At 32.0% G+C, this 25,305-nt stretch overlaps 1 protein-coding gene across 1 annotated transcript in view; it reads right to left on the reverse strand.

Annotated features, from left to right (window-relative positions):
- LOC126739513 (cuticlin-4) overlaps positions 1-25,305 on the reverse strand; it is a 105,921-nt gene that overhangs the window by 58,290 nt on the left and 22,326 nt on the right. Inside the window, exon 4 of the mRNA XM_050445252.1 lies at positions 22,068-22,300. Within this exon, the coding sequence (XP_050301209.1) occupies positions 22,068-22,300 (233 nt within the window). The remainder of the gene's footprint in view (positions 1-22,067; positions 22,301-25,305) is intronic.

Raw genomic sequence — 25,305 nt, forward strand, 5'->3', positions numbered from 1 at the left:
TAAGATTATGCCTGATATCAATATGTATCTATTTTTGTATTCATTATATTAAGATTAGTTTTATTTAATTTTTGTGGTTTTGTGTTTAATGGTTTCTCTTTACTTGTATACCAGTCTTGCTTTGTCAACAAAATTTTCAATTTTTCGACTAATAAAGCACTTTTGACTTTGGAAAAAAGTTTTGTTGATCTTAAGTCAGATATTTGATGGCCCAACAGGTCTCGGTTCGATTCCTATTGACGTTAACTCTTTTTTATTTTTTTCTCTGTATGCCTGGGAAATTTAATAAACTGCTAGTTTATGTCACCTGTCTCACTAAATACTCTCCTTAAAATACTGCTAAAATCACTTTTTGCCATAAATTGCGTTTAAAAATGTCATGCACTGAAAAAAGACTTTAACCTACTTTAATGCAGACAAAATACATAAAATAATAAGGCGATAAAGAGCCAATTTCACTTTCCTATAAGGTCAACCGTGGTTACGTAACCCGCTAAGTTATACTCGTTATATTTTATATGTTTATTATTATTTTTGCTTTTTTTCTGTTTGCTATCCGAGTAACTGTCAAATAGTAATAAATTTCAATAGGCACGAGTACTTAGAGTAGAACAATTACTACGGCATTTATTTAAGAATATTATTGTAAGAAAGTAAAAGGTACTTTTCGTAATTAGATTGCACAGGTAAAAGTAAAGTTTTAACATTGTTTCCTTATGCAAAAAGAGGATTTTTATAATGGTCCGTTATTATACATAGTGTTTTCAAAGGTTTTTGAATCATTTATTTTAACACCTTGTATAGAACTCGTCAAAAGTACTTAATATACCAAAAATCACCTATATAAAAAAGTTGCATAATAAGAGAGTTACTTCACATTATTGAAAAAAGTTTATTAAATTAAATAGTCTTAAAAATTGTTTAAAATTGTCCCCACTCGTTCGATTAACTCGAACTCGAAGGTTCTTCGCGAGTATTTACTGCTCTATAGTAATACACGAACTCTTTCAAATAGGGATTGATCCTAGTTAAAACTGCCTAGTTAAAACTGATTTTGGGAAGATTGATCCTAGTTAAAACTGCCACGTCATCAAATAACCCAGGGGGAATAAAGCGGAGAACACACATACGCGATCGCGACCACGATCGCGATAGCGATAGCGATCCGATTTAGCAAACGTAAACCAATACATCAGCACATACATGCTGCGACCTGTTCGCGTTTGTGCAGCGACCGATCGCAGTGTCCAACGCGATACAAGAACATTCGCGATCAGACGCAACAAGTTACGTTAATCGCAGGTCGCACTGAGTTGAGGTTAGATAAAATGACTTATTTTACGGAATTATTGATTGAAAACGTAAAAACGTATCATGTTTTATTTGATTTATCCCATCCAGATTACAAAAATGTGCGTATAAGGAACAAAATATGGGACGAAATCGCAAAGAATATGGGATTAAAACACACAGGTAAGCATTTTGTTTATTATATAATTAGTTAAGTAATGAAAAGTTTAATCAAATTATTATAAAGTACTAAAATAAGTGACAAATTTCTCACGTATGTCAAAAGCGAAATTTACTGCTCTTCTTCCATCAACCGGCAAGTTGTTAGATAAAACTAGGGGTCTATCAATATTCTCTTGTAAGTATACAAACTGTTGATCAACATTTTTTACTCATAGAAGGTTGTGCAATACGCAAGCTACTTTGACCAGTTTTTTAGCTGTATCTACTTTAACTTCTAATGGCCTAAAAAACAGTCTCCATTTGTGTGCCAATATGCCAAATGCATTTTCGACAACCCGATGTGCTCTACACAAGCGATAATTAAATGTTTCTTTATTTCGATCAAATCGGGATTGTCTGTATGGAAATGTTCTCATTAAATAAGTACTTAATGTAAAAGCTTCATCGCCTATTAAAACACACGGAATTTCATCATGATCTTCATCTGATATAGATCTATTCGGTGGTACATTAAAAGTGCCATTTGCAAATTTTCTACCCATAGCCGATACTTGAAATATACCTCCGTCACTGTTTTTACCATATCCACCTACATCTATGGTAATAAATTTGTATTCAGAATCAACAGTCGCCATTAGAACAATTGAAATTCTGAAGATTCTAGAACAATTGATTTTCTTTTTCAAATAAGAAAAGTAATTTGATTCACTGTTTTGTGGATACTTAATTAATAGTTATATGCTTCCCGTCTATACTACCCAAACAATTAGGAAATTGCCATAAATTTTTATAACCCAAATTTGATTTTTTCCATATTTCTGCTATAGGCTCTGGCATATAAATTGGTTGCACTCTCTTCCAAATTGCTTCACAAACTTCTTTAACAATTGAAGCAACTGTTGAGAATCCCATCCGAAAACTATGACCAATTGTTTTATATGAATCGCCTGTCGCCAAAAATCTAAAATTAAAATATTTTAAAATAATGAATATAAAAAATAACATGTTCTATTCAAAGTTATAAAGTTTCTTTTGCTCAGAAATAAATGTAGCTAGTAGAAAACAAATGTAATTCTGTTGGATTTTCCTCCTGAAAATGGACATTGAGGTCCACAAAAGGTCACATATTACCATCAACGATTTCGCAGTAATCATAAACTGTTCACCGTTTTCTGCAACTTTTTTTTCTGTAGGTATTATTAAAACATATTTTTTTATTTAGGTAACGATCTAAAAAAACGGTGGAAATACCTAACAGATTGTTACTCAAAATATCTCCGCACCGAAAAGACAAAAACTGGATAAGCTGCTAAATCTATCTGCCGCTATAAAACCTGGCCTTGGGCGCAAAAGATGGAAGTTTTCAGACCTTTTTTACAATTTGCTCAGACTGATACTAATGTAACTGACGAAACAGAAATTCATGAGTTTGCAAGCGAAGAATGCGAAGAACGTAGTGATACAAACGAAGATTTACAAAGTGAAAGTATACTAGGAAGTGAAGCTAATCATCGAAAAATATCCAAAAATTCATTTAAACGAAATCAAGAAAAAAAGAGAAAATCAATGGAAGACTCGACATCCAACCCACAAGCTTCATCTGTTGATAAAGTTATCAAATTCCTAGACGAGAGACACCTTGCAAATCAGAAAACTAACATTACAGATGAAATTGATATAACATTTCAAGGGTACGCAGCAAGTGTAAAAAAGTTGTCGACGGAAGGACAGATAATGGTCAAATACAAAATTGCCAAAATAATAATGGATGGAATAATAAGACAAAACCAACCAAGCAATAGTTGCTCTTTTAATTCTATGGAAGTATCAAACATGCCAAACTCCCCCCACAGCGTTCATATTTGACAAACTGCTTAGGAAGTCTCTGAAAAAAGTTCTACAACAACCTGGAATGAGGAATTCTGTACGAACAATATTGACTAATTAATTATTAAGTATTTTTTTATTACTATATAATCTAGCTGTTGTAAAACACTTTAATAAAAAATAAGAACAAAATATAAATGTTCATTCAATTACCTTAATGTAACTGCTAGCCGTTCTGTTGGTCCAATAGGTTCCCTAAATGTAGTTTGATTTTAGTAATATCTTTTCTAATAAAATCTAGTATTTTATCAAAACTATTAAAATTCATCCTGAAATAGGTATAGAACCGATTTTCATCCTTACGGAGTTCAGGATATAGGTTATGAAATTCTCCTTCTTCGTTCCGCTTTTTATTTATATCATGTACCCAAACATCCCTTCTCTTTCTTCTATAATTTAAATTATATTATTTAGCGTGTGATGTCTATTTTAAACGGTTATAAAATATGCACTACTTCAAAAAAAAAACAAATAAAAGATAAGGTTATTTACTTACTTTCTTGTTTCATTAGTACAATTTTCTTCCTCTAATAATATAGCAAGAATGAGTGCCTCTTCCTCTAAACTACACATTTTTCACTTTTAGTATAAACTGGATCGCAATCGCAATATGTCTGTTCACTTACACCAGCGATCACGATTTGCATCGCCATCGCCATCGTAGTCGCGATCGCTTATGTATGTTCTCCGCTTTAGAAGTATATCGCAAACCTGTTCTGAGTTAAAATTTACGCAAAAATAATTTTTAGTACCTGTGATTGAGATGTAATTCTTGTGGGTATATGTAAATAAAGAAACGTCCGTTTTTTTAGCAGTTTACTTCATGGATATCTAATAAAGGAAATCCAAAACTATATAAAAAATTTATGTTTATACTAGTATAATGTAAACAACCAATTACCGAATTTTGAGAAAAAAAGAGAGTCGTATCAGAGGCGTTCGGATAACCGATTAAATCAGAGTTTACGTAAATTAGGTTAGTAACTCTAGATTTAAATTTATTAGACAAATCAAGAAAGTCAATATTAATTAAACAGATCTTATGTAACTGATTTGAGTATAATAACAGTAAAAATAATCTGGACGAATGAGAATACTACAATTAAATGGGCACCAAAACACTTATTACTTAAAGGAGTTATGTCAAACCGTTAACATAATTTACATAATCATTAACAGACACATAATACACTAAATTTCTAACTTTACAAAATGGTTCTTTTGCACCTAATTGTCAAGAAGAATAACAATTATTTTATTAGGCATTTGCACGGTAGCAAATAAAATTATACTAACGTATGAAAAACGAGGGACTATTTTATAATATCAACCGCTATATATAAATTATTTAACCCACTCTAAATTTAATTTACTAATTTAAAGATTACCGAACATATGGTTGTTATATTATGTATAAGGAGGTCATCCTCTTATTGCATAAAATAATTATGCTGCGGTAGTTACAAATGGAAAATTGTTATATAAATGTTGATATTAAAAAAAAAACTGTTTTAAATAAATAAGCCTGTTTATATTATATTCTGATACAAAAACTAGCCTATTGAATTGTATAATAATTACAATTAGTTACGATTAGATTTCGTCATTATATTATATACTTATTATGGTATTCTCATTAAACTAAATTGAAGGCTATAGCATTTATTATTTTCAGCTTAGAAGCAAAACTCTAAACAATAAATGATTAAAATGACGCACTTTTAACAGCACAACCATGAGAAATGATACAGTTTGACATTTTAAGACTACGGATTTTTCATTTGTGTACTAACATATCTAAATATACAGGGTGTTCATTTGAAAACTTCCCACCACGGATTTATCGAAAACCACTGTTTAAAAAAAAACGCCGAAATACGGCAAAAGGTTTGTCAAGGGGGACAACTATCTAAGCTAAAATTACTTCAGCCCCTTTCACCCTATGCCCCCCAGGGTCATCCCGTTAAAAATTTTAAATGGCAAGGGGTATCGAGTAATAGCTTTTTTAAAAGGTCTTTCGAAGTCTTTTATTTTGGTGTTTGATTTTTTTAAATCGGTCGATTCGTTTTCGAGAAAATTAGAAAAATGTTTGTTTATCTTAATTTGTTCAGATAGAAAACAAAAACATGAAAATATCAGTTTTTATTTCAATAAGTGTTCAAAATGTTGCCCATTTTTGGTCAAAAAATGATATAGGCGATGTTCAAATTCCTGACGGACATTTTCAAAAACATGTTGTGGGAATCATGGCAGCTGTCGATGATGCGTTGACGAAGTGCATCCAAACTTTCAGGTTGGGGAGTAAACACAATAGATTTCAAATGACCCCATAGAAAAAAGTCTAACGGCGTCTAGCCATTGCCGAACGGGAAGAACATAGTGAGGAGGAGCGCCGTCTTGCTGGAAATATATTTCAGACGACGAGTTTCCAGATAAATGGATAAGGCGAAGGGGGCCTATAAAATGGCCTGCTAGATCTCCTGATATAACGCCGTTAGACTTTTTTCTACAAACAGTGGTTTTCGATAAATCCATGGTGGGAAGTTTTCAAATGAACACTCTGTATATGTTTTATCTAGGTACATATCCATTTTTGTCTAATATATGTATTTCGACATAAGTCTGTTACTGTCAAACTTATTGTGCTAAAATTATATGAACTAAAATGGAATTTTAATTCGAAGTTTATTTTGAATTAAAACCCCAAAGTAAGACTTTAATTTTGGCAAGCAAAGATAAACTTATGGCAGTCGTTTCTGTATTTAAAATATAATTGTGTATCCATCTCTGGCTGGCACGAGATTATTGCCATAAGTTTATTTCTGTCAAACTTATTCTCCTGAAAAAATTAGGTAAAATACAATTTTATTTAATTTGACGTTCATTTTAAATTAAAAAAAAACTAGTGCTAAATACTAGTCTATTAATCATGTAATTTTTTGTTAACATTTTTAATACATAATCAACAGACAAAGGCAAACTTATGGGAAAAGTGATATGTAAGACAGAGATTGTTAAATCTTATTTAAAACATAATCATCTACCCATCTCTGTCACGCTCATTGTGCTTAAAAAAATGGGGTAAAATTAAGTTTCAATTAGAAACTCATAACGAATTAACAAACATTAATTTTGTGCCTTTAGTTCTGTTACTTTTTCTTATGGCTAAAGTGATATGTAAGACAGATATAGTTAAATCTTTATTTAAAATATAATCATCTACCCATCTCTGTTACGCTCATTGTGCTTAAAAAAAACGGGTAAAATTAAATTTCAATTCGAAACTCCTAATCAATTAATATTTTCTTTAATTCTGTGACTTTTTTTTATATTTTTTTGAATACATAATCAATGAATAACAATCATTATAATGAGTTAGACAAAGATACATTAACGCTGAAAATAATATTCAAGGCAGAGAAAGGTATACTTTTAATTTAAAACGTGTTATTTTTCATAGACAAACTAATATTTTGTTCTTTATGATTGATATATTATAAATAGTTGGAGGAAAATCACAGGACTGTACTGAAACGTTGATAATGACTTCCGGGAGACGAAACGTCGGATTTTGAAAATGTCATCCTAAAGAGAACGGCAGTGGCTTATATGGAAAGTCATTTAATTGGATATAAATGTATTCAAATAAACATACAAAAATTATTTAGAGTACATAGTTGAGTTCCTAAAAGCCTCAAATTAAAAAAAACCTGTATTAAATAAAGCTACAACTGACTTTTATTTATCATCCGGGTAAAAATTCGTCATTTTCGCCCATATGACTAAAAACGTTCAATGGGCGTGCTATGAAAAAAAATTATACACGCTTGATATACCAAGATGATGCTACACCGTTGTAAACGTAATTTGCCCATTTATATTTATGTTGTTTACTTTGGTATACATCCTTGATGATATCATCGCATGATGCTCGAACAACCTTATACCTCAAGGCAATTAAATGTATTTTTTTTTATTTCGGATTAAAGAAGATTTGGGAGTTCTTAAACAAGGAAACGATCATTGTATTTTAATACGTTTAACCTTAAATATGACCTCGAGAAACATATCGTTGGAAAGTTCGCTCGGTTGATTCATAATGTTAAAAAGCCATAGCCCACGTTAGATGGTTTTTTTCGCATGTTGAGTTTTTACATAATTAAAATCAAGTTTCCTTTTTTAATGGAAGTGTGTGATTTTTTTTAATAGAATCGACCCACACCACATTCAGATATTAGTATTAACACAGGGAGATGAAATAGTGAAGCAAGAATTTCCCGTCACAAGGCAATGAGAAGATTGATCCGATGATCACATATTAAAAAAAAAAGTGAAATCAAATGTGGATTTTATTTGGGAAGAACTGCTGTGAAGAAATCGCTCTTATCTCAATCGTTATGTTTGGAGACCAAAAAAATCAGATACCCACGTAAAACGTGTTGGTTGGAATGTGATGGTGATGCAAGGTCGTTTCTCCCTTTAAAAATTAATTAATAATGGATGGTTTCCTATAGAAGGAATTGATGCCATGTTGCCTGATTTTGAAGAGAAATTGATGTTGAGGTGTTATTGTTTGAACAAGACAAACAACCTTAAATGGCCTTACAGTTACCGAATCTTAATCCCATAGAAAATTTATGAGATCATTGGTAGTCAATCAAGGCTCAAACGCCGATAACCTAAAACGCCCTATGTAATATACAGGGTGTTTTCAAAATTCAGAGTCATTTGTAGGACTCTTCAGAAGGAGTTGCACAATAAAGGAGATAGTGATCAATCAAGTGTCAATAAAATTATAGTATGTTCGGCTTTTTTGTAGTAGAATCTGATTTGGATGTGAATAAAATACAGCATTCACTGCAATTTTTAAGTAATAACTTTAAATTTTTTATGCCAGCTAATGTGCACTTGTGCAGCTTAAAAAATAGTCTTATCACCAATCGAACACTTTCGAAAATGGTTCAATTTATGAACATCAAACGTCGAAAATATTATTTTCAACGAACTGAGTGTCGGGATGAGGACTATCATAATTTAAATCCATTTTCTAGAATTAATGTGTAGTGGCAGAAAATTTCCTTGAAGGCATTGGAGAAACAAGGGTAGAAGCATTCAAATCCAGATAAAAAATGCAGATATATCTTTAATTTTTAAGTGATTTTGGATTTGAACGTATTTCGAACAGTGAGTAAAACTGTGAAATTTGTTTTGACTAAAATAATTAAAAAATCACCTATTTGGCTACATTTTCCTTTAAACAACAGTGCTCGTATCAGGTAGTAAGTATCAGTTTCCTTGTCCATTTGGTGCTATTAATTGTACACATAAAAATTCCAAAGCCATCTGAGTATGAAGACGATTACTATAATAGAAAAGGTTACTTTAGCGTAAATGTATAGGTAGCATGTAATGCAAAAGAAGAATTCACTTCCATAGGCGCTCACTAGCCTGGGTCAGTACACGACAGTCGCATACAAAAGAATTCTGCAATTTATATCCAAACGAATAATGTGTGGCATAATAATATGGTGTTATTAGGTCATTCTGGTTATAGAATAAGACGTTGGCTAATAACTCCTACAGAAATCCCAAAACTCGTGGAGCAACTGCGTTTAACACACTCTTTACGAAAGAACTCTAAAGGGAAGGTTTCCAATTTTGCAATATATGGTTAGGGTAAAATTAGACAGAGTTGCATCTATATTTTATTAGTTGTGCTGTCCTTCATAATATACAGGGAATCAATTTGAAAACTTCCCATCCCTATTATCTAGAAACGGGTTGGGTTTTTATAAAATCACTAGGACTCGTCAATTTTATTATTATTGGCTCTTTTATTCCCCTAACCTCCAGAATCTCCCTCTCGTTTATCTTAAATAGCAATAGGGCTTGAGTGATTTAAATGAACTTTTTATTCTCTACATTTTGGCATCTTATTTTTGTATTGCCAGGTTAGGGTTATTTAAACATTGTAAATTACTTATTATAAGACTTTATTTCTGTATGTGTTTTAATTAGGTTAAAGGTAAAACTATTTACCCAAACATGTCTTTTTATTATTTATTACTACTTACTATATTATTAATATTATTTTTATTAAACTTTTGCATAGTCGTTATAATTATGGCTGAATAAAATGTTTTATTAATGGTCTTTACGAAAGCACGCTTAAAATTTATTTTATTAACACGTGTAGTTGATGAGGTGTTCAAAGTGTTCTCAAATTCTTCCCAAACATTTTGAAATACCACTTCTGAAAGAGCCCTACATGCCCCTATATTTCTTCTGTTTAAATCGTCGATATTATCAGGCTGAGTTTTGTAAACAACCGTTTTTATATACCCCCATAAAAAAAATTAATGGCATTAAGTCTGGTGACCTAGCAGGCCATTCTATCGGTTCCCTTTTACCAATCCATTAATTAGGGAATCTGTTATTCAACCACTCTTGCACTGGCCAAAAATGCGGCGGAGCTCCATCTTGCTGAAAGTGTGGTTAGTTTTCTTGCAAAATGTTACCACCAACTCGATTTTCTACTTCAGTTATTATTAAAGGATTCATTACATCTTCAAGTAGGTGTAAGTAGAGTTCTCCAAATACGTTTTCTTTAATAAACAACGGTCCTATAACAGTATTTCCGAGAATACCGGTAGAAACATTCATTTTTTGTAGCCATTGTCGTCACTCCAGTATTGGCAATTCTGTTTATTGACATGGCCATTTAGGAAAAAGGTACATTCATCACTGAACCAAATGTTGGTTACCAACATTTCACGAGGGTTAATAAGTTGGACATGCGTACACTGAAAACAAGCCAACTCTATATCATGTTGTTAATGGGCAATTTATTATTATATTAGTACTATATTACTCATATAATATTGTTGTATAACAACTAGTTGAACATTATACATATATAGTGTCTTTTACTGTTCTGTCTTTTATTGTTTCATGTACACAACTTGCTAGCTTTTACATCTTCAATTTTTTGATCCGAACCAATGCAGACTATACCAGCAATTTATTAATTGGTGACACTCAATTAAGAAAGAATTTAAATTCCAAAACAAAAAATATTTAAAATTCCAGAACACCCAGTATTTTTCCAACAAACTGATTTTATCAAAATAATAGTACCTACATACTTGCTATTAAATAATGGACTTACATACAGGGTGTCCCGAAATTATATCGCAATATTTTACTAGCTGCATCTTTGCCTAAAAATAAGACAACAACTTTATATACAGGAATATTGAAAAGTGAATTGTTTTCATGTTACAGGGTGTTTTATATTTCCTATTGAAGATGGTTTTTTATTAATATTTTCGAAACGCCTGGTCGTTACTTTTCCTATCGAAATAGGACAAGAGCACCTTTTTTATGTAAAAATGTCGGTTCTTTTTAATTTTACTATCCAATTAATTACAAAGTAACTAGAAAAAAAGTTATGACATTTTTATCTTTGGTGACCATCAATTTTAATCGACCCTGTATACATTTTAGCATAAAATGGTATAAAATCAGTTAGTAACAGTAACAGTAGTATACGATAAAAATTTAGAAAAATAACGACCAGGCGTTTCGAAAATATTAACAAAAAACCATCTTCAATAGGAAGTATAAAACACCCTGTACTATGAAAACGATTCACTTTTCAAGCTTCCTGTATATAAAGTTTTTGTCTTATTTTTAGGCAAAGATGCGGCTGGTAAAATATTGCCATGTAATTTCGGGACACCCTGTATATAAAACACAATTAAAATATCCTCCATTTTAATTGATAGCAATCGCAGCCATGCAACGTGTACCCGACACCGATGTATGGATCACTAAGCACTTTGAACAGAGAACCAGAATAATGTAAACGGAGAAATTGCATTGATGGGATCAAAATAATAACACTCGTGGAAATCACAAACTACGTTTAAGGCATATCATTAAAAAAAAACAATTTGAAGAAAAAAATGAGAAGCTATCGAATCGAGCCTAAATGAAATTTACTCGCTTCTGCCTTTGGTCGAAGTTCGAAGCAAGTGCTACCACGTGATGTTTCTAATAATCCTTTAACTGGATCCAAGTATAGCAAATATCGGGTGAAATAATTTGGCATCTTGCAGATAATGAAGATATAATTTAATTAATCTGTTGTGCATTTCAAGAAAGGTAAATTATTCCCGCTTGAAAAAATTTAATTCTTGATTTAAGAAAAATAAATATTTGTGTGAAGGCACTGAAAATACATTTGTGAGAACAATATATGTAATTATAATAACAGGAACTTACAGTTGATTTAACTGCAATATTTTCCCTAATGTTAAATATAGCTTGTTCTTGAACCATTACAAATTTATTTTGATTTAAAATAAGATTTACTTTAAATTTTAAGACAAGCATACATTTGAAAATAAGATTAAGGTGTTCATATCTCAATGTTGTTACATTAGATTTAAATAAAAATAATTACAGTTATTTCAAGATAATTTTTTCAAGAGTGACTTTAGTTTTAAATATAGAATAGGATTTTTTCAAATTAATTTCCAGCTTTTTTTTTGGGCCAGTTTTTTTTTCAATGCGTTCCGATTATTAGGGCCTGAGATATCGTCGACGTCCATTCTTAGTTGGCCACCCGGTACAAATCAAACTATTCTGCAAATATCAGTCACAGAACTTCTGTGCCCTAAGTGCGGTTTGCTTCACGTTTCCATTCGTTCGTTTCAAAACCTCTTATTGTTTAAAAGAAAAAAACAAATTGAATAGGGCAGAACCACAACGCCACGTCGAGAATTGTTTCCACGCACGGATACCTTAAAAGTTAAACTAAAAAAAAACAAACTAAAAAGAAAACACTGAAAAGCTCTTGTGCTATGCGCTTCGGTGCATTCGAAGCACAATGCACTGAACTTCGGACCGGTTTCAGGCAGACGAGTTTTAACATTTTTTGAAATTCCTCTCCCGTTTAACAACGCCGCGCCGAGGCCGCAATCACCACGCTCGAATTGTCCCATGAACCACCATCGGTGGGCCGGGAGGTTCACTCTTTAGGTTTAAAGTTTACTTAGGATCGGTACAAATTTGTTTGTACACTTAATAACTCTCTTAAGAATATGTCGCAAGACCTACCTTTTAATTTTTTCTTTTTTTTTTAAATAGCGTCCATACTGCAGTAAACAACTGTTTTTTTATTGATATATGACTTCTGTTATCAAAGAACGATCACAAACAGATATAGCATAAACTCGGAAGCCTCAGAATCTAGATCTCGTTGGTCGTTACCCAGACACCCCCTCATCAGTTAATTACATACTGTTACTATGGCAATAAATTAGTATTTCCCTATAATTTACAACTAGATATCTTCATAATGACAGACTTTCTTCCTTCGATTACTCGACATAAAAAAGACGACAAATAAAACAATGAAGGGGTGTACAGCCAACACCTTTTAAAGAACAAAGGGCTTGCGCGTGACGTCATTCAATGTAGGCTGGTATTATTAAGCATTATATAATAATAATAAACGTCTTTTATTTAACAAACAAATAGTTTACAGTTGTGATTATTATACATACATTTCTATAGAGATATAAGAGAGGCGAAGTCTAGCCATGTGGCTACTCTTACTTAACCTACCTAATCCCTTTGAAGTGAAAATAAAACAATATCATGCAACTTATTAGCGAATAGCTCTTTAAATGTACGCACATATTGTAGAAAGAAAAGAAAAGTTACTTAAAGAATTATTATACACAACGACAAACTGTGCGATACAAAAGACCGTAATATAGCTTTATCCAGTAGCAGGTAGAGATTTTCTTTAAAAAGTAGATAGTTATATTTTGAAATAATTTCAAAGCCTAGTCCAGTTCAGCATACAATGCCAATACCTGTTTATAAATTCTTCAAATATATTATAAGGTTGGTTTATTACACAAGTCTGATACACTTTTCCTGGTTATTCTCCCATTTTTTCTAATTTACCCCTTTATTTTTTTTATTAAATATTGCCTCAACATGCTCATTTTAGGTGTCTTTTTGTCTTTAGTAAGAAAGAAAAAAAAATCCTTTCTTATTCATGGTGAGTTTGTTGATTAAATAATAACAAACGCATTTTGTATTTAAATTTGTTAATATTAAATATTTTAAATTATCAGGTATGGAATTATATAAGGTGATTGCATTATATGAAAAGGATCTTTTATACATAGATGTTTTATGTAACGGGATGGAGAATTTGTTTTTGTTTCTAATATTTTGTCCATGCATGCTTGTCCTTGGCAGAAATTTATTTTTAAGAGTATTCGAGGTGTTAGTGGTATTGAGAAGCTTATGCACAAAATTTGAAAGATGTAGTTTTCTACGGCTTTCCATATTTAGCCAGTTAGATTCTACAATTTTATGAGTAATATGGTCATGCTTCCTAATTCCGTATATCAATCGACAGCATGCGTTCTGTACCCTTTGTATCTTTTGTTTATCGAGAGCAGTAAGACATGGACCGTATATAAAGTCACCATAGTTGAAATGTGAGAGTACTAATGTGTCGCATAAACTTTTTTTCAACGAGTAGTTAAGAATGTGCCGATTATTATATAATAATTTCAGCGCACAGAAGCTTTTTCTTGTTATATTCTGAACGTGTGCACTAAATCTGAGATCTTCGTCGATAATTAAGCCAAGATTTTTTGCGCTGGATACAAATTTTAATGTAGTATCATTTATTTTTAATTTTAAGTTATTTTTAATAGAGTTTCTTTTGATTTTGCTGCCAATACATAATAGTTTAGTTTTGTCAGAATTTAAATTTAGGTTATGTTCGGCAGATAATTCTTTAATTACCTGAAGATCAGCGTTTATTTTATCGACCATTTCTTGCGATTTGTTATAATCAAAAGAGACATAGATTTGTGTGTCATCCGCGTATGCTTGTGTTTTACAGTATTTAGGTGCGAGAAGTATATCAATAGCGTAAATAATAAATAGAAGGGGTGATAAAATAGCTCCTTGTGGCACACCCGACAGAATATCCAATGCATTCGACGTAATATTGTTATAGACCACCTTTTGCGACCGTTTGCTTAGAAATGAATTAATTAATTGAACAGAGTCCGCGTCGAACCCATAATATTTTAGCTTAGCTAATAGGAGACGGTGATCCAGAGTATCAAAGGTCTTGGAGAAGTCTAGAAGTACCAAAATATTTATGTAGCATTCATCGCAGGCCCTGAATATATCATCAAGCACAGATGCTAAAGCAGATACTGTACTAAAATTCTCTCGAAATCCACATTGATTATCAGGCAGGATTTTATTAACAGTGAAATAAGTGAATATTTGGTTATAAAGGATTCGCTCAAAAATTTTTGACAGGGTGGGAAGAATACTTATGATCCTTAACTCAGAAAAATGGGAGGGTTGACTAGTCTTTGGTAGTGGGATTCCCAGAGCAGTTTTCCAGATTGTTGGGACTTGTTTCTTCTCTATGGCCGTGTTAATAATGTGTAAAATTATATGATCTATTAAAGGGCTACATATTTTTAGCATTTTTGCATTAATTTGATCTGTACCAACAGCGTTAGTTCGGATGTTATGTAGAGCGGAGTGTATTTCATCTATTGTAGCTAAAGAAAATTTGAAGTTTATTTCTGGGTTGAATATATGGGTGTTATAATATAAAATTTGATTATTTGAAGGATTTGATATGGATTGCAAAAAGGATGTAAAATAACTATTAATTTCATTAGGATTTGAGAGGTTACTTGGTATAATGTGTTTTTTTTGTGAGCGAACATTTAAAGCTTGAAGAGTTTTCCAGAGTTTAGCTGTATTATTTAATTGAGAAGTATTTATAATATATCTCTTTTTTGCAGCTCTAGTGGCAGATAATGTCTGGTTACGAATATTTTTATAGAGTAAATGGTCAGCGTCCGATCTAGTCTTTCTATACTTTTGCCAACTTTTATCTCTCAATACTTTTAGGTGACGAATGTCATCATTTAACCAGGGAGCTTTTGGTTTTGTTGCTCGGACCTCTATTATGGGAGCATGTTTATCAAAAAGTTCTATAATGAAATGGTTGAAAAGTTCTAGTTTACTTTCTAAATTCTCTTCCCATAAAATTTGATGCCACGACATATTTAAAAGATCATTTTCAAAATTTAGTTGATTAAAATTTCTAAATGATCTAAAAGAGAATATTCTAGGAGGTGCTTTTTTAATATTAAGAGACATATTAACATATACTAAATTATGGTCAGAAATTCCATTTGAAGATATCGTTCCACATTGTTTTACTATGTCAAAATTATTGATAAATATAGGATCAATAAGAGTGCTTGAGGTCTCCGTCACTCTAGTAGGCTCATTTATAAGCTGTTGCAGACCATAAGACTCAAAAATATCCAGTATATCCCATATATGAGGACTATGATAATATTTATAATAAAAGAAGTTTGATATGGGATATTTAATAGGTATAAAGGGTTTCTGGTATAAACAGGGCTGCCAGATATGAACTGAACCCTTAGTCGCGCCCCGTTCAATTTTTTCCCAGGAAAACGAAATTTCAAACCAAAAAATCAACTTTTCTAAAGAATAATATTTTTATGTTGAAACGATCATATTTATACAAAAATTTAGGATATATTTTTGTCAAATTAAATAGTACACCAAATTTGTCTTTTTTAAACATTTTTGAGAACTGTGACTTTATAATTTAAAAGTTTATTTAGGATATTGTTAAAAAAATCAACTTGTTTAAAGGGTAACTAAAATAGTTTCGGTCATCCTCCACTAAATTTATTTGAAAAACCAGTTATCCTACATGTTTCGAACATATAAGATGTCCATCATCAGGGATATACAAAGAGGGTTTTCATCACAACACATAAAAAGCCACAGTGCTTCTGGCAATGTGATTTTAATGTTTGTGTAGACCCTGTTTAGTCACTTTCTCGTGCATCTTAATATGCCCTTTTTATTTATTGTTAGTAATTTTATCCTTTGACCTTGCCAGAAGCGGCGTTGCGATGTTGTTGCCTTTTTCTCTAATATCCTACGTTATCTACATTTATTTAACTTTAAATGTTGACTTCTTTATAGGGTATCTTATCATATTTTATGAGAAAAAAATGCTTCATATTTTATTAAAGAGGAATAGTATTGTTTTGCGCCTGTCAAAATAAGTGACAAATTTTTATGATATTATAAAGTGTGTAAAAAATTAAATTAACGTGATATTTTTTTAAATTTTTGTGTTGCAAGACTCAGTGGAGGATTATGCATTATCTTTAAATGTAGTGTTTAGTGCCCTCATGCTCTTTTTACTCATCTCTCAAAAAACTTCCTTAAGTATTAAAAGTTTGCAGTTTCCTTTTCTTAGTTTTTCTAGGTTACTTATGATTACTTTTCGAACAATAATTGTTGAGAAAAATATAATGTTTTAAATGTGTCTGATAATTTTTAAATGAAGCTGAATATTTGTTTTTAATGAAGTATCTCAAAAACAACTCACAAAAAAACGATTTTTTATTGTATATATCCAGAAAGGTATCTTCATGTTTGTCAATAAGTTTCTTAAATGTAATGTAAGCTGTTGGAACTACATTTACTACTATTTCATAGGGATATAAAAGAGAACCACGATTTAAGGATTCTATTAAATTATAAGTATCCTCTACAATACGAGGTTTATCCAAAGTTATTTTTTTTTACAGGCATAATCCATTTTTTTTAAGTACATTCAATAATTGCTGAAAATACAACTAAGTAAAAAAACAAATTATTTAATGAATAAACAGTTCACAGTTTTGCGACATTGCTTAACTATGGAAAAGAAGACATCTACTAACACAACTAGTGCGCCAACGCGTAGCGTTTCTTCGTCCTTCGCTCTTGCTCTAATAATTAGTGCTATGTAACTTTTATCTTAAGTAATTCTATTAATTAACCTATAATAATAATTTTAAAAATAAAAAATTTAAAATCAACAAAAACTAAACTATAACAAGTATAAATAAAATAACTACAAAAAGAACATATGTACACCATTAAGGTGGTACTTATTAAAGAGCAACATAAAATCTTGATGAACATAAAACGACTAAGATAATATGACACAAATACATAACGCGACTAAAATATTTGGTATGGATACAGGCAAAACAGGTTTCTATGCAAAACTCGATTTCAATTTTCTATAATCAAAGTTCAAAATAAAGGCTTTTACGGCTTTTTTAAACTTTGCTTTGAAGTGCATTATTTTCTTTACATCAAATATTTTAGGTGCCATATAAGAAATGCACTTTTGAGAGACCCTATTAGATTTTTTTGGTATTCTCTTTGTTAAGCAATTTTATTTTTTTAGGGTACTTTGAAACATAATAGAATAAGAGTCTGGTTGCATTACCCTAAGAACACTAAACTCTTGAAATAATAAATCTGTTGGGTACATGCGGTTTTTATATAAAATGGTTTTTATACACCATTTCTGTGCTTTTTCTATGCTACTTAATGCAGTTTCATAACTGCTTCCCCATGCTATTATGCCATGTTGAAGAATAGACTCAAATAAGCTATAGTATATAGTCTTTAAATTACTTTTATTCATATAAGACCTTATAATATTTTCTGCGTGATATTTGAAAGGCATTTGGCCATCCAAAATTATACCAAGATATTTTATTTTCTGGACCATTTCAACGTTATTAACGCATTTGCATGGTAGCGTTTTTGTACAATCATCTTCGTGTACTATTATTAAGTTTCCCAACTGTGGTTTTGATCGAGAATCTATGTAGAATAGGACTTTTGTTTTTTCTCAGTTAAAACTTAAGACATTTAGGTGTAGCCAATTTTTAACCCATTTTAAGCATTTAATCTTTATTTCTTCCCAAGTGTTACCATTTATGAGACACACACTATCGTCTGCAAAAGAGACAATTTCAAAATTCTTCTGATGATCCAGAAAATTTTTTAAGTACAGAATGAACAGCACCGGACCTAAAACAGTTCCTTGGGGGACTCCATATTCCACAATTCTTTGTGAGCTTTCACTAGTACCAATAGTAACTCTTTGGATACGACCTTTAAGGCAAAGTATATCGATTTCTTGGTTTCTGTTAGACTGTTAAACTCTTTAGCAACTGTAATACTACTCCTCGAAAACCGTACACTTTCATTTTAAAGAGTAATAAATTCTGATGGACGGTATCAAAGGCTTTTCGCAGATCGAGAAAAATGCCTGTAGATGGTTTTGATGCGTTTAAATTTGAGTAAATTGTTGTTGTGTCATAGGTGAGTGCCTCTTCAATTCCTAGATTTTGCCGAAATCCGAATTGATTTTCAAGTAAAATTTTGTTTTTATTTATAAAGTTTACCATTTTTGACTTAAGAAGAAGTTTTTCAAACATTTTAGAAAATAGTGAAATTAAGGAAATTGGGCGATAGTTTGTACAACTACTTTTATCTCCGCTTTAAAAAATTGGTTTAACATTACAAACTTTAAAATAAATTGGGCATAAACCGGTTGTAAAACAGAGGTTAATAATATGTAATAACGGACTCAGAAGAAAATCAACAATGTTTTATTATTAATAAAGGGGTTATCTTGTCAAATACTAGGGCTTTATTAGTATTTAAGCTAAGTATATTGCTTTTTAATTCAGTTTTATCTATGGGTTTTAGAAAAGCAGAATTTTGTATTCTATATTTTACATTAAAATTTTAAAAGTATGTTTTCTGTTCTGGAATTTTTATTTTTTCAACCAGAGTTTTTACCAAGTTGACAAAAAACTCATTAAAATATTCAGATTTGTCTTGATTATTTATTATGAGTATTCCCATTGCTATTTTTTATTTCTCCTATTTGATTTTCATTCTTTTCTATATTTAGTGCATTTCTTATCGTTTTCCAAAATGTACGAGGGTTGTTTTTATTTTCCAATAGCTGTTCTTTTTATTTTTTGATTTTTGTAATAATATGTGAATTATGTTCCTATATCTCCTGTACCGCTGTTTAACGTTTTTACCATTGGGGGTGTTCTTTGGAAAGTTTGTAAAATTTGTCCCGCGTTTCAATTGATTTTATTATTGCATCTGTTATCCAAGGGGTTCTTTTCTTTGTCCTGTTGTGAGTTCTTACTTTCATAGACATTTGAATATGCCTATTTAAGACTTGTACAAATTCGTTCATACTTGTATCGGGATTTAGATGTTTATAGCAACAATATCCTGTCAAATATGTTACTACTGGAGATTCTCATGTAGTAGCTTTAGCATCATACTCTTCTATTAATATTTTGTTCAATACATGATTAATTTGTTCTAAGCTTGTGACTGTGGTTCATGTTCAGAAAATTTAAAGAATCTATTTATATTAATGTCCCCATAATATTGAGATCTTAGAGACAGAATTTAATTGAATCCTTAGCCTTTTTTCTGATTCATAGATCTGGCGTACTGACATATGGTAATGCTAATCAGCTAATTGTGACTCAGTGTATGTACAAGGTGTCCAAATAGGGTATCAGCACTTTATTTGTGCATTTAATCTCAGACGTGGCAACGCCGCCACTTACGGTGGGAGTCAAAACAGAGAAAAACAAACCACCGTTTGGTGGTTTGTGATTACATGGAATTACATTTAGAATTAATCATTGGAATTACATGATATTCAATTATCACCTAGCCCTGATGTTATTAGAAAATGGATCAGAATGTTTGAAGCTACTGGATCCACAGTGAAAATTCATAATCCAAGCCGCCCACTAATCGTAAGAAGTGCAGAAAACATCGATTAAGTACGTCAATCAGTCAGAGAGAATCCAACCTTATCTGTACCGAAGCGAAGTCAGACGACTACTCTCAAAAGATCATCTTTACATAACATTTTGACCAAAGACTTGCATCTGCATGCATATGAGATACAGTTAGTGCAAGAATTAAAACCGAGGGATTACAATACACGGTTAGAATTTGTCAATGAAATGATGGAACGATTCGTCGATTTCAATAACATTTTATTCAGTGATGAGGCTAATTTTCATGTAAATGGCCACGTAAATAAGCAAAATTGCAGGTACAGGTCTAACGTTAATCCTCGCAGAAAACACGAACGTCCACGGCATAACCTCAAAGTGGTCGTAGTGGTCTGCTGATGGCATAATTGGGCCGTTTTTTTTTTTGAAAATGAACGGGCACTTACCGTTAATACCGAGCGGTATTGTGCAATGTTACAAGATTTTCTTGCACTATCTCTCCGACAGTTTCAAGGTTTTAACTTAGAAACCTGGTTTCAGCAGGATGGTGCGACATGCCATACGTCAAATCGGGCAATTGCAGCTGTTCAACAATTATTCCCCAATAAAGTCATTTCAAGAAGAGGCAATATTAACTGGCCTCCTAGGAGCCCGGACCTGTCGCCACTTGATTATTTCTTATGGGGTTACCTCAAAAGTAAGGTGTACGAGAATAATCCAGCTGATACAAATCAATTTAAACAAAATATCCAGGAGCAAATAAGATTAATATCAAGGGAAATGTGTGGACGGGTTATCAATAATCTTCGTTCTCGATTTGATTGAAGAGTGCATACAGCGCAACGGACACCATTTAGACAACATTGTTTTTGGTTCATAAATTTCCATTGACTGTACATAAATTTGCCATAAATAGATGATCATAGAAATATGGTGTATTTGGTTTATGCAAACACCACATTGCTGATACCCTTTTTGGACACCTATAAGAAAATCCAGTATCTAACCAATTTAATATTTTATGTAGGAAATAAACTTAGAATCATTATTAAAGGATGTTAATACCTCTTTGGTAAAAGGCTCTTGATATTTATCTAGTAAGTGTTTGGCCTTAAGAAAACTTTTTACATTAACAATTTACCAACAAGTCCATATTATATTAATAAATTCAGCAGTGTCTTGTGAGAATGACAGATTGTTAACAAAACCTTTTAGAGCTTTTATAAAAAAGGGATTTAAGTTCTTAAGAGCAGCCAGTTTAATATTTAGTCTTGATAAAATGATTGATGTTTGTTTTGTAAGATGGATATAAGGCTTTTAAACTAAGAGAGTAGTCATGTTTTAATAGTTTATCTTTTTCCAGTTTATCAAGTTTTTTCAATTACTCTCGAGCAAGCATATTTTGTTTCACCTGTCTCAAAAAGTCGGCATAAGAAAATGTTTGTCCAGGTTTTAAATTAGGCCAGTTATTAAAAATACCCTTAAGTAAGTGAATATTATCAAAAAGGTAAAAAAGAGACCTTATTGAGTCAATAGTTTTTAAGGAGGTGTTGATGCATAAGCAATGAGAGCTGGAGATCTCGAACCTTAGAATCACATTGAACTGAGATATTGCCATTATTGGATACTCCACCTATATGTTACTAAAAATCTGGCAACCCCGGAATTAATTCACTAATAATTTGGCAATGCTTCCAGCCAACGTGCTACTCCAGGCGTTTCTTGTTTTCTGTTCAGTTATACTAAGTCCCATATATTTTTAACGAGTTATTTTCAGTTATTTATAATTATCATCATAATTATGAATTATATTATAGTACCATCACAAACTTGATCATGGAATAATAAACATTTTATCCTCCACATAATATACATGGTGTTTCTATCTAAGAGTGTAAACTTTAGAGTAAAACATTTGAGATACAGGTTGTTAAATATAAAAAAACTTACCAGTTCAGTACTCATGGTATTACACCCCCTCAATGGTAAGGTATATGTAATCGGGGCTTTCCGTTGCACCCATTCGCTAAGACAATGGGTGTTTTTGCTCAGTCCTCTGGGATAAATCATCCCGTTAAATCTTCCCGTTTTCGTGCCGACATTCACGACGATTTCGTCACTGTTACAGTCGACCCGGACGTCCGCGTCCAAAATTTCGTTTGCCGCAGAACCGTCATCTTCCACTGAAAAAAGATAAAAAATTAGAGTTATACAAGCCAAAAATTATGAAAGGAAAATGCAGTTTTCCCATCAAGATATTCTAATGTGTAATAATAAGAAATCCAACGTCCTCTTCTTTTGTCTCCTTCCTTTCGCTCCTAGCTTGATTCAATGTTTGTTTGAGCGTGGCATTTGAACTTTCAAAATTGCAGCCAGACGCCATCTTAGAATAATAGGAAATCATTCGTAAATAACTTGACCAATTAGTAAAGAAGGATCAATATCATACAGCGTTAACGTTTGAGCTACTAGTCAAAGAAAAACATAAGTCATACATATCAAAAAGTTATGTATATGACTTTGCCAAGGGTGATTTCCTTCTGTTGTATCAGCTTGGGAGGGATTGTGATTGGTTTGAAGTCTGCTCAAGAATAGAGGTAAATGATAGTCTACACTGTTTTTATGACCAGATTTATCCTTTTTTTGACAAGACTTTTGTTTGGTATTCTACTGATCTTATTTACAAAATAAAGCAAAAAAATAACTTCATCAAGCAATATCAAAGCAATCAAAATATTGAAAATAATTTAAACTCTGATCCTATCTCATTTTGGCAATTTATACATTTGAAATCTAAGAATAATGGAATATCGAGGGAAATGAAGAATGAAACATGTACCTTCTCACGTCCAGTAAACGTAGCAAATGCTTTCTCAAAGTTTTTTCAATCGGAGTTCAGATTCCTACTTTTGAAAACAAACAAAGTTCTGATTTAGGTGGTGCACATTTAATTTTTCATTACCAACTGAGCCTTAAATCATTAAAACTATTAAAAAAATCAACTGGACCTGATAACATTATAGCTTATATATACTTAAGCGCTGTTGCTGCTATAACTGCTCCCATAAGGCAAATATTTAATTTAAATATTAAACATTGACAATTTCCTAAAACTTTAGAAATTCCAGATATCTTGTCTTTAAGAATGAAAGTAAAAATTAAATTAAAAGTTATAGACCCATAAGCCTAAGTATAAGCACAAATTTTTGAAACCTTACTTTGTAGTGAACCGACTGAATTCTTAATGCCCAAAATTGCAAATTTTCGGCATGGATTCCTAAAGGGTAGATCTGAAGCTATTTCCAATAAACATCAATTGGACGTAGTTTATACCAACTGTGAGAAGCACTTGATAAAGTCAACCATGAACTGCTGCTCGTAAAGCTGATCATTTTTGGAATAGCAGAGCATGCTTACTGTGTTTTGAAGTCCTATATGACAGACAGAGTCCAGCAACTTAGAATTCGTCTTTTCAAGATAAGACAGATTTCAAGGAGGTTATATGGGATCCTCTGCTGTTTTTGCACTTCCTTGACTCCCTGCCAGATTGCCTCTCTAACTCTGCTGGGCTTCTTTTTGCAGCTTATTTTAAACTTAGTGTAGAGTTTGTCAAAACACAAGAAGATTGTGTTCGAGTATAGTAGGATTTGGACAGGTATAAGACATGATTTGATAATAGTAAAATGGCATTAAACCAAAAAGTTCTGCTATAGCTTTTACTAGAAAAATAACTTAAACCATAAATAAATAATCTTAAATAATCTTAAACCAGTATTATATTGAAAATTCTGAAGTGTTTTGTTTGCAGGATTGCACATTTTTCTGTTTAGAGTTTTGTGGAGTACCCTTTGTTCCTGTCTGTGCTTAGTAAGTTAAATGTCACTTTTAGAGTTTCATCATAGCTGCCAGGATGATTTTATAAGTTTCTATGAAGTCCCCTCTTTGTCTTCTTTCTTTCTTTCTTTCACAGTTGTTAAATTGAATAGCTTCAATCTATCCTCATGGCATCTTTCTGGTCTCAGCAGGAATTCTGGTCGCTCTTCTTTGGATTCTTTCCAAGAGCTCTATGTCTTTGACAAAGTAAGGATTTCAAATTATATAGCAGTAGGTATTCAAGTTTTGGTCTGATAAATATTACATACATTTTTCTTATGAAAGCCACAAATTTATTGCAAAATGCTCTTCACGTAAGGTAGATTAGAGAATTAGCTTTTTTCATCATTTAAGCTATATGTGTTTCCCGTCACCAACCGCCAAGTCTCTTTGCACAATTTTCAACTGATATGTCCGTATTGTTAATGTTATAAATAATTTGTGGATTGCCTTTTCCTAAATGCAGAATAGTGTATTTGTCGGTGTTGAGTTTCATAAGCCAGTCTTGCATCCAGGATTCTACGGTTCGTAAGTCGGCTACGAATTTGTCAAAATCAGTCAATGGATTGTAGTAAACTTTTATGTCATCTGCAAAGACTTGGGCTATTAGTTTTCAAGTTTTTATCTAGATCCGCATTAGCATGTGAATAGCACGCGTCCAAGGTACTAAAACCTGAACAATGCCACTGAGTACTGCTGAAAGCTATCCAATCAGCTTCACTCTGAGGGTTCTAGATGTGTGTGAATGTCATTATTTTCACTTTTATTCCAGCAAAGCAATTTTTCTTCAAAACGCACTTTACCGTGCTCCGTGCGGAGCTATTTACATCTGTGAATTAGACTACGAAAAAGCTTTTGACAAGATACCTCATGACCACCTCTTTTAAAAGTTGAACCATTTTGCTGGAATAAAAGTGAAAATAATGACATTCACACGCACGGAGCACGGTAAAGTGCGGAGCTATTTACATCTGTGGTCTAAATAAAGCATATCTATTGGGTGTCATTTGCCTATTGCTTGTATCCAGTCATTCAGGCAAGTATAAGTTTGTTGTTGTTGAGCAATGAGGACGACAACTTGGTTCTCAATGATGATTTGCTTTTCTAGAACAAAAGACGTTAAAGCGTTTGTAATGATTTTTTCTAGGATTTCGCTAAGCGAGCATGTTAGGTTTATTGGCCTATAATTTAGTGGTTCAAATTTGTTGCCTTTCTTGTATATTGGTGTTACATGTGCAGTCAGCCAATTTTCATGTCATTCACTGCCTTGTCTACTAATTCTTCAGTAATATGCATAGAGTTAAATTCTGGTAAT

This window comes from Anthonomus grandis, chromosome 8, assembly GCF_022605725.1.
Source record: "Anthonomus grandis grandis chromosome 8, icAntGran1.3, whole genome shotgun sequence".
NCBI classification, from domain to species: Eukaryota; Metazoa; Arthropoda; class Insecta; order Coleoptera; family Curculionidae; genus Anthonomus; species Anthonomus grandis.